This window comes from Apium graveolens, chromosome 2, assembly GCF_009905375.1.
Source record: "Apium graveolens cultivar Ventura chromosome 2, ASM990537v1, whole genome shotgun sequence".
In the NCBI taxonomy this organism is placed as follows: domain Eukaryota; kingdom Viridiplantae; phylum Streptophyta; class Magnoliopsida; order Apiales; family Apiaceae; genus Apium; species Apium graveolens.
Genome location: NC_133648.1, coordinates 169,110,533 through 169,121,918, shown reverse-complemented (window position 1 = coordinate 169,121,918; position 11,386 = coordinate 169,110,533). Strand labels below are relative to the sequence as shown.

Here is an 11,386-nt window from a genome sequence, read left to right as displayed (position 1 = left end):
TTTCGTTTTCAACTGCAAATGGAATTTGGGGGGTAGTTGTTATACCCAAAATTTATCATGGGATTGGCTCGGGTTAAATGCGGATTAAGTACAGTCAAAAATGATATTGGTTTGAAGAAAGTAAGGACGCGTCCAAGCACTGAGGACGCGCCTACTTGTGAGAAGATGTTTTATAGTCTAGTAATGACAGAGCATGGGGGTGCATGATCAGGAAAGGACGCGCCTAAGATATGTGGACGTGTCAACCATGGTGAAAGTACTTGGCAAATGTGGTCTTGTGGAAATAGACGCTGGAGGACGCGCCTGCCTTGATCAGGACGCGTCCTGAGTAGTGGAGTGTTGTGCATGACGGTTTTTTGAGGAGACAATACAAGTTTCATAAAGGTGAGGACACGCCCAGGGTCGTAGGACGCGTCCTGTGCTTGGTGTATGTATTCTTAATGGTGACTTCAGGACAAAGTTTGCATGGAGAGGAGCAATGGAGATTATTTTTATTAACATATTTGTTGCAGGTACTTTTGGAAGAATTCCCTCCTTGAGACGGTCAAGGAGGGGGATGTCCGTGAAAAGCTTGAAGGCCTCCAGGGGTATGCCTGATGATTGAAGGTCTCCTCCTGTATTCAGCGGGTGTCCTCGTTGGGGATGCGGGGTTAACATTGGTGTGTGCTTTGGGAACTCTGTTCTTGCATTCAACGGGTGTACTCGTTGGAGAACTTTGGAGTCATCCTACACTTTGCACCCAAGAACTTGGGATCACCTGTCCTGTTATCTGGTGGGTTATCCTTATTCGGGGGACAGGGATGCGTCCGGCACTTCGGGTGAACCGTGACTATACCTGCGTCCGTAAATCAAGGGAGACAGATGTAGCAGAGTGTTATCCTTGCGCAGGGAGATGCACTATCCTTGAAGTCCTGCGATTACGGATGAGCCTTGGGCCTTCGCGGTTGGGCCTCATAGTTGAACATTCCTAAAGTTAGCGGAATACGGACTTTGGATGGGCTTCTACCGGGCCTAGGAATAAGAAGTCTAAACCCATTAGATTTCTTGTTATACAAGAACTACGTCAGGTTTGATCCCTATATAAATGGTACGTAGGCACATTGAGAGGGTAAGAAGTTGAGAGCTGATAAGAGAGTCATCACTTACTCTCATCGATCTCAGTCTAAAACAACCACAAACCACTTGATTTTCCGGCGAAGAACCACCGTCATAGATCTTAATTCCGGCGAGAAACCTCAATCTTTGTTGTTACCAAATTTCTCCGTCAACAGTACGGTAATTTACTAATTTGTTAGGCAGTCTGAACAATAGCCAAACATATCCCCGTACTCATAAAATGTCTTATTTATATCATGAATTCATAATCCACACTGGATGAACTCAGTATTCGTACACTCACTAATGTCTCTCACACCCTCACAAGATGCCAGAGAACAAACTTTATGTTAAGTAACAAAAGCCTAATCATAATAAAATGTATTAACAATTTCTTATACTTGTTTCTCAAAAAATTGATATGCAACAAACAATTCAGATATAATCATCCAGTACCATCATGTTTTTTGACACTGTAGAATATTCCGTCCAAGATTCTCATTAAGTCATTCTTAACATTTAGCTCGTTTGGGCTTCCGAATTAACTTCTTCCTTGAGTTGCCACAACCTTGATATTAAAGGTAACATTGCAATTGCAGTTCCGGTACCAATTTCTTACACAATGCACGTGAAAGCTTGTTTGGCTATAAGATCCAGCAAACGATGGTCTACTTATGAGGATTCAGGTGAGGATAAAGTCCTAATACATGCTCCGGCATGAAGTCATGGCGTGTCAAGATTCCAACTATAGGAGGCCTCTGCATGAAGGAGAAAAGAAAGCATTTATGATTTTTCTTTGGAAAACAAAATACAGGAATGGGGGTTAGAAATTACAATGAGAAGCGACTACAGGAAATCAATTCTGCTAACTGTCAAGTAAACAGACTGATATATAAAAAACAAAAATAAAATATACATTGAGTAAACAGACTGATATCTGAAAAACAAAAATAAAATATACAAGACTGATAAAATGTTTAGCCTACTAGTACTTTTGCATTACTAAAATTTGTTGACTAAATTTAAACACATTGTCGAGTTTTAACACACTTGTAATACATTCTCTTTTTAGAACACAACGTTTAAATTTATATTCCAAGTGTAACAAGTAATTATTAGGTTTAGAAATTAGGAATTTCAGCATCTACTAGTCAATTAATCTAGTTCATAATAACAATGATTGTCAGCATTTGCATGCTGTTATATGTACATCATTACAATCTATTCCTAGTTAAAATACATTTCAAGATAAGGTGAGCAAGGAAAGGAGCATAAATATTGATTTACGGTGTAAACATAAGTGATGAAGGATAATTTTTTAGATAATGTTACACATGAAATTAAACAGAACAGCAAGAGTATGACATAGCTGTGGTAAAAACCACTGAAAAATTCAGGGAAGAAAAGTCAGTTGTTGGTTCCTATTCTTTCACCGATATTAAATTTAAAATTTAATACATTTCAATCAAATTCATACACTAGTTTTTTTATTGACCTGATGCAAGTTTAGGACTTAGGTCCATGGCTAGGAGAGCAATATGACTTTCAGAATTTTATTCAATAGTGTAAATACGTACATGTGAAAACGTCATGGAAATTCTTCAGACAGGGTAAATATTCTTTTGCCACCCAATATGAGAGGTAAATTAAGTGTTTGGTTCATATGACTCATATAATCAAGAGTTACATGTGTTTTTAAGAAGATTCCACATACAGGTTAAACCTTCCTAAGCTTTTAGCGGCAATTTAATCTTTAACAAATGCTATAAATTATTTACTTCTTTGTGGTGTGCACGAATCTGTATGTGCGGGTTATTTGTGTGTGTGTGATAGAGAGAGAGAGAGAGAGAGAGAGAGAGAGAGAGAGAGTGAGAGAGAGATACCCCTTGAGCTTTTGGTACAACGCACATATGCCTGAGTCCAAGTTGGCGAAAGAGAATTGCAGCTTTGGCCAGTGACATTGTTTCTACCACTGTAAAAGGGGAAGTATTTGTAATAGGATGAAGATCAACATACATCTCCAGCTCTTCCTCTTTAATATTTATATCCTCAAGTGTAAGACCTTTCCCTGATCCGGCCTTCGCAAAATGAGATGCATCAAACCTCTGCAATATTTCTTTCCCGGTAAGCACCTTGACATGTGAAAAATATTTTTCCTTGAGCAAAACAAGCAAATGAGACCTCAAAACAACCCCACACAATTCTGGAACATCAGTCAATGGTGGTTCATCTATCACTGGAAATCCATTGTGCCCTGTTGTCCTTAGGGCATGTAAAATGGCTCCAACTGTCTCTATGCCTGAAAATGTAATCAAAGGCCCAGAAACAACATCGCGTGCAACTAAATTCCTCATGTAAGGTTCTGCATGAGACTCCAAATAAGGCAAGCCTTTTAATTTTACTATTTGATCATAGACACCCTTGTTGAAGCTATCAGCAACAGATTTGGAAATCAACAGGACCAACATAACAAGAGGAAGCAATAGTATATCATTGGTAAGTTCAAGAAGTATAACACAAAGAGACACTGTCATTCTCATAGTACCACCAAGGAAGGAGGCAGCTCCTAGGAGAGAGAAGAGTCCCATGTCAAGTACAGAGAAAGGTGCAAAGAGTCTCCCAACAAGACGGCCGTAGCAAGCTCCTGCTAAGATGACTGGGATGAAGAGCCCGGATGGAATCGCAATTCCGTAAGTTATAATTCCGAGAAAATAAATAGCAATGAGGAATATGAAGAGACTGCTTATATGAAACTCTTTCTCGGTGCTGGTGCTAAAAAGGTTGCGAATGCAATCATCATTTGTGTTCAGGAAGAGTGATGCGAGGTCATTGTAGTGACCTGGTGGACAGTGGAAGCTTTTGAAATTACCAGATCCATCAACTGTTGGACAGCTTACTTTTAAATTTTCAGGGCAAGGAATGCAATTTGCTAGCCATGGGAGCCCGTAAGAACAACACGATGTTAGCAGAGAGATGGCGATGACTAGAACGACTTTAAAAAAAGCACCTTTCCTGGTGTAATATTAGAACCATACAAGAAATAAGTGTAGGTAAATCATTAACAAAGCCACTGACTTTGTAATTCCTAAAACTTAATTGTGATGCCAATAGAAATATTAATGAAGAATCAGTTCATACTCGTTAATGAAGCTATACGTGCGGAGAACCTTGTCTACCAGATAATTGTATATGCTTCCAAAAACACCTCCAATAACGCCAAGGAACAGTACAGCTAGAATATCTGGAACTGTATATGATGCAGTTGCTGAACTGACATCAAACATTATAAGACCACCTTGCCCGAACAGCCCACACTTTCCAGTCCAACAGTATTCAACAAAAGCTCTTAGTACTATAGCAACCACAGCTGTCGTGAAGAATGTTCTCCAGAGAAGAGCACTTCTCCACCTAGAACAAGCAGATCAGGAAACAATGTATACACACTCAGTAGCATGGACTTTGAAAGTTCATAGCAAATTCTCCACTTCCATTTCTAAGATTTTATGATGGTACGAGACAGTTTATATTGACCGACCTATATTCAATCAAGTGGGTCACCTGCAGCGTAGCAGTTAATTTATACCTTTTGGCGAAGGACGGTCTTAATTTCTGTTGGAATTCAAGCTAAAGTTTTAGGTTTTTTACTAGTAGGTTTTGTAAGAACTTAAATGAAACTGCATGCATAATTGTATCCCTTTTGGCCTTTCATGGTCTGTGCTTTGTGTAATTCCAGCCATAGCCTCCTCCCCTGGGATATGTAGTTGAAGTTTCCATGGATCAGGTGTACGTGTATCTACTGTGATCATAGATTTTATGTAGTTCTATATAAGTATCTAAGTATCTGATATCTGCCAATGAGATGTAATTAATGACAGGACACATATTATGTACTCTCTTTGGGGAAATACTGTTTAGGTGGAATATAATGGTACAACTTACAAGTACCAAATTTTGGTTATCAATATAAAATTTAATTAATTAGTTTCACTTCATTGGTTCGATTTCCAGCTATATACATTTATTTATTTAATTTAACTCCTTTGCTTTCATCCTGCTCAATTCTCTATAACAAATAACTAAATGATATTTTTTATAGACTTTCATCCTAAATATATTATTATACCCCACTCCAGCTATTATGGCTTGAGTTAAATATCAAAGTGGTCACTCAACTAAACGTCGTATTTTTAATCATTAAACTTAATGAAGTATCATTTTAATCAATAAAATTATAATAAATATCAAACATATACCTCGGAATATGTGCTCGAAAACTAAAAATTATTTTAATGGATTTTCTTGAATCATATTACAACCAAATGAAAATTTATGAATTTCTAGTATTTTAGATGATACAACGAGATTTTTAAAAATTAATATACTAATTATTTTTATTTAAATAAAAAACAACTACAAAATTAAAAATAAAATGTAGATAAATTTTTAAAAATCTAACTATATTATCTAAAATATTAGAATTCATAGATTTTCATTTGGATGTAGTAGGACTAAATTCCTATGATACCCCGATAAGTTTGATAATTAAACTGACCACTTTGATATTTAACCCATTATAGTTTAGTATAAATAGATTTTCAAGTCCAATTACAACTAAATATTTAAATAATACGATTAACTATATTTATCCTCAATATTTTTTTTAATATTAATATTTAATGGACAAAGCCATCTGAATGGATTATTTAGGACAAGGCTATGCTTTACAACTTCTAACATATATTTGGTACATGTTTTGACCACAGTTAAACAACCAGATAATGGCGTCAAGAAAAGAGGACTTATAAAGAGTCAATAAGTCAGATAAGAAGAAACTTATCAGGCTTAGCTTGATCATCCTGTTTCAGTTTTGAAATTGTAGGACAGTAAAAAGGAATAGAAATAGAAGTACCATGAAGCTGCTTCTTCAAGAGCAAACAGAACCCCTCCCACTGGAGCACGAAAAGCTGCAGCTACGCCAGCAGCAGCACCACAGGTAATTAGGTCTCGTCGGTCTCTATCATTTTTGAAGTATCCAAGCCAATTCCATGTCAGGTGATATTTCTTACTTCCTCCCTGTCCAAGTAATGAGGCTATACAGGCACCCGTGTGTACCATAGGCCCTTCTTTCCCCACCACAAATCCGGCAGAAACACCAAAAATAGAACCAAATATCTGCCAAGTATAAGAACCGGGGTTAACTTCAGTGAGATGATCAAAAAGAGGAAACACTTGTCACACTAGGTGTTAGAAAATTAGGATTTTAGAGCTTAATTTAATTATGTTCTTGATGTTAATCCTAAAATCTAATGATTGGAAATTGTATATTTGAACTTAAATTTTCATGTATGGTTTTAAGAATTTTCTTAATGAAATCCATATGAAATGAGAGTTGAAAATAGCTTGGAAAAGCTTGGAATTTTTGAGAATGTTTGTCCCACATTGAAATAAATAAAGGGAGTTGTGTGTTTTAAATGGTATCACACACATGAGTAGTCTACAACTACTAAGGTGTGTGATGGTCCATTGTGTTGTTGTGTGCTTCACGCGCCCACACGCGCTCAATTTTGATTTTATTAAGTGTTGCTGCGAGCAAGACCTAGTGATCTTCTTTTCTTGGCGTTTTGAAAAAAAAATCTTTGTCTGGTGGTTCTATTTTCAAATTAATCTCAATATATATACAAATATTAGTGATTACATTATAGCACAAGTAGATCAGTTTAGAGAGAAGAGAAAACTTATATTTTATTGTAATGAACTTGTTGTCAATTAAAAATTGTAATGAACTTGTTGTCAATTAAAAATTGTAGACCACTATTAATGATATTTAATTAATTTTCCCAAAGAATTACGAAAAATACTTGTTTGGGTATCACACCGCATGCGGGAAAGATTGAGTTTGGAGCGAGATCTCTAGGGGAAAGTTTGAGTTTGGGGCTACGACAACTACTTTTGGCCGATGATTTTTTACGAAATAGGTAAGGCCCATGTGAAGAAAACCATGTGAAGAAAACCATGGGCGGAAGTATTGTCTCGCTTACTTTTACTTACTTTTATATATCATTGTTTATTATTTCTTACTGAGGACACACATATTTGTGCACACACAAGTCGGTGGTCTTTTGAGAAAACAACCTCTCTTCATTCTTTGGAACGAGGGTAAGACTGCGTACATTATACCCTGGCCAGACACTACTATAAGCGGTATTATTGAGTACGATGATGATGAACTTGTTGTCAATTACATTATAAGAGAGACTTATATAGCCAACAACTAAACAATAATAAAGAAATTATCCTAACAAGGAAACTAAATAATAAGGGAATTATCGAATAATAATAATAATAATTAATTCAACTACTAAATAAATTAATAAATTTTGCATTTGACTGTATGGCTTGTAATTGCATCCACAATTTTAATAAATAAATTAATAAGCATGCATCTCGTTATTTCTTTTACAATTAGAAGGCAAGTATTTTTATTCTTCTTTAATCTTTTTATCTGATTTTTGATCAGCATCCACCAGTATTTAAATTTTAATTTGTTTGTGTACATTTTTAACTTGTTCAATTTCCACTTTCTTAACCAACAACTTTCACTTCCTAGGTACCACTTTCTGGTTTCTGTTGTACCAGCACTCCTACTGTGCCAATAAGTTCACTTCCTACATTACCAAATTCTGACATGTCAGTTAATTTGTTTTAAACCTACAATTTTTCTGACCACATACGCTTTGAATTTTTTTCTTCATAGTAAAAGCAAAATTAAACTGATTTATCAACAATAAAAAAATCTTATATTGAACAGAAATTGAGCGGTCCATGAATGTATATGAAAATTTTGAAATTAGGAGACAAGTAATGTAGGAAAAAGCGAGCACTTGCCTTTACGAATAGTGTACGTGGGGCTAATATAGAATTTGCGTCAATCCCATTAAGATATGCCTTCACTTCAGGAATACCAGACCCTGCTGCTGCTGGAGCAATATACGCACAAAGGACAGCTGCAGCAGTTGCTAAAACTACATTGCAACCAGCATATGCTAAAAATGCTTTGTAATATCTGCACTGGATTTACCACCATGTCACCATATACATCATCATCATTAAATTATAACTATAATTGAGTTTTACCACACACTATAAAACCTCCTTGTTTTTTTTGCTACAAGTTTTTACCCCATATATTCATTATGAATCCATGCAAACAAAAACAGACAAACAGAGCAAATATATAAATCTAGGCTAAACATATATGAACAATTCAATAAAATCTGGCACTTTAATGATTGCAATTGAATTAAATATACAAGTACAAACAAACTATCTTAATGTAAAAGAAACTGAGCATGGAACGGACATTATTTATCTAAAAGTTAGGATTAGATTCTGACAATAGAACAGGGGTGCAGTATATGCTCTATGTTAACTGGTGTACACACAATATCAAGCATAAGATTGCAAGTGAGTGGTTATTGTATTCCTGGAAAGATAACGTGTCACTGATAGATAGTCAAAGTTATATGATCATTGTAAGCAGATAACATGCTATAAACCATATTTGGGGAACTTGACTCGCGCCAAAAATTATTTCGCAACTCATTTTAGTAAACAACTAATTTGAAGTGATGTGAGAATCCAAATCTTCAAGCAAGAGGCAACATAATTACATAATAAGGATAACAAAAAAGACATTCTGTTAGCTTCCCGCATAAGAGATAAAAAAAGTACAAACTGTAGTCAACTATATATACTAGCATAAGATAGTTCTAAATGACAACAGAAAATCATCATCTAATTTAATTATTTGTTAAGTATCAAAACTGAACTTACTTTTGTTGGGACATGAGGTCCGTTGTCAGCAACAACTTGAATCCAGCTAAATTCTCAACAGCAATGTTGTTAAAAAATCCAACAAGTCCAGTGCCAATACCGATGAGGAGGGCAAATGCCCACTTTAGGGAAATATACTGAAATATCTGAACCTTTTTTCTTGACCGCCAGTCTTGTTTAAATAATTCATTTTCGATAATCCTGAATTAGCACAGAGGTGAGAATTCAATTGTTTTCAAGGGAGCTAAAGGCTAAACATAGAACTGACATAAAATATTAGAAATACTAAAATTAGATAGAATTACGCAGCCAATAAACTGTTCTATGCAATGATAACTATTACTGAGATTTTAAGAGCTCTAGTCTAAGAAGTGCTCCTATCAGATAAAATGTTTAAAGGGCTAACAAAAAAGGAAATAAGTGCTTGTGCAGTTACATTGAAGTATAGATACTAATGAAAGTTTACCAGACTGAGGATGGTGGAGAAAGCAATCACATAGATATAATTTCAAACAGAAAATAAAACAATCACGTAGATATGTGGGAAGGGGCAATCTAATGGAGAGACTTTAAAGGGAAATCTTATTTGTGGGAAGGGGCCATCTAAAGGAGATCTGAGATATGTGGGAAGGGGCCATCTAAAGGAGATTTGTTATCTGTAACATAAGGAGGGCGACAAGTAATTTTCTTATTTCAAGAACAAGGACCTTAGTTGTAGAATAGATAGGTGAGTGCTAAATGGTCATTAATCTTATGAAACCAAAATAAATACAGAAGGACCTTAAAATGTACCAACACAGTTAGCAAACAATATGACTATGCACTGTATGGATTTTAAAGCCGCTGTCAGGGCAATAGCTACATATATAATTCTATCGCATTAACGAGCATGAGTAACTTGCAAATGAGAGAAGCTTGTACTCCATGGTTGAACACTTCATAAGATAAGAAAAGAACAAGGAAAATTTATATTACTAGCAAATGTTTGTTTTAGATAGAATCAAAGGAATATCATCATGTTGTTGTTAACAATCTAGAATGTAAGAACATGTTAGTTCTACTTACTCATAATCGAGGCTCTCAATGGGGCTAACATTTACACCAACAATAGCAATCTGGGAGGTGGTGTTCATTCTCCTCTTTATAAGTGGTTCCCTGTACGAAATATTTCTTTCTGATACCTCAGACCAATACCTATCAACACCTTTTCCGGTGAAAGATACTCTGGCATCATTCTCGACATCACTGACTTGATCATCTTCTGATTCCCAATTGTGTTCTTGCTCCATTTCCTGTCCACTTTCTGCTCTTCCTTTCACTTTCAACAGATGCAATCACCCTAAAACAAATAATTATAATAATAATAATAATAATAATAATAATATAGTTGCAGGTGCTCCAAACAACAAAATCTATGATAAGTTTCCAAATTTCATACACCCTTTGTTCAAGAATAACTTGTGACAAAAAAAAATTACATGTGAATCTTCTAATTGCCAAACTTAAATTTCACATAATCATGCTTAATCTAAAGGGATTAGAAAAACTCAAGAAACAAAAATCAAGAATTAGATAAGTCACGACCTAGTAAGAAGCTGGTAAACTGTTTAGCTTAAACTAAACTTGGTAAGAGTAAGAAAAATCAAATACATGATAAACAAGTCTCTAACCAGTGGCATCTTAGTAAAAACAGGCAGGTGAGCTAGATATGTACTAAGCTCAGATTCAGATGTAAGCATAAATAAATTTAGACATGAATCAAGAAACCAATACTTGATGAAAATCAACAAGTAGGGCAGTAAGAGAATTTAAGCTGCAGAGTGCTTTAATTAACAACTGTGTGTTCACTTACTCAAGAGTTAAGAGTATGGGTGGTGTTGATTGCATGCAATCTTAGAGTTCTGTTTTGTAGGAGAATAGTTTAAGTGAAAAGGGGAGCAATAATGACTAACGAATGGATGAGATCTACAGGGTAAGTACCCACACCATCTGGTCCATCTCCAACCCCACTAAAATGATATAGTTTTTACACTAAAATGGTTTATTTTTTACTCTATTTTAGTATCAAAATTTCACAAATTTACAAAATTAACTCCAACTTATTTATACTCTATTTTATATTAAAAATATTTAAATAAAGATATAGGATACTTATTTTTTCAAAAACAAATATCTTATTTAGATATAATAGAATATAATTGAGATATAGCGGGAATAAATTTATTTTTCTTAACTGATATAAGGATAGTCTGAGAATTATAAAAAACGTTAAATTTGATATAAAAAATATACCAAATACATTTTTAACACCAAATTTAATAACACTATATATTTGGTATAACATTGACATCATAATAGTGCTTTGTTGAAATAAGTTTTACACCATAAATTACACTTAATTGCTATTACAAACAAACAGAGACACGGGATATGTATAACGGGTTGCCAAATCTATTTA

The 11,386-nt window shown here is 34.9% G+C and overlaps 1 protein-coding gene across 2 annotated transcripts; it reads right to left on the bottom strand.

Moving 5' to 3' along the window:
- Window positions 1–1,326: 1,326 nt before the first annotated feature.
- On the bottom strand, window positions 1,327–10,929 carry LOC141707982 (chloride channel protein CLC-c-like). Of its 2 annotated transcripts, none has more exons than XM_074511439.1 (8): window positions 10,781–10,929; window positions 9,994–10,267; window positions 8,929–9,129; window positions 7,981–8,158; window positions 6,005–6,267; window positions 4,234–4,503; window positions 2,979–4,107; window positions 1,327–1,853 (listed from the first exon to the last, which is right to left on the bottom strand). In XM_074511439.1, the coding sequence occupies exons 2-8, from the start codon at window positions 10,215–10,217 to the stop codon at window positions 1,764–1,766; spliced, it is 2,355 nt and encodes a 784-aa protein (XP_074367540.1). In that variant the 5' UTR covers window positions 10,218–10,267; window positions 10,781–10,929; the 3' UTR covers window positions 1,327–1,763. The 2 variants fall into 2 exon arrangements, with proteins under 2 accessions (XP_074367540.1, XP_074367541.1); XM_074511440.1 differs by lacking the exon at window positions 10,781–10,929 and adding an exon at window positions 10,599–10,772.
- Between the last annotated feature and the right edge of the window lie 457 nt (window positions 10,930–11,386).

Bases quoted from the DNA above. Each gene is read 5' to 3' on its own strand.
- LOC141707982 (XM_074511439.1), bottom strand. From the start codon at position 10,217: ATGGAGCAAGAACACAATTGGGAATCAGAAGATGATCAAGTCAGTGAT. The intron at 8,159-8,928 runs GTAAGTTCAGTT...AATCCAGTGCAG, and splicing joins GACCTCATGTCCCAACAAAA to ATATTACAAAGCATTTTTAG. The intron at 4,504-6,004 runs GTACTTCTATTT...TGCTTGTTCTAG, and splicing joins CTTGAAGAAGCAGCTTCATG to GTGGAGAAGTGCTCTTCTCT.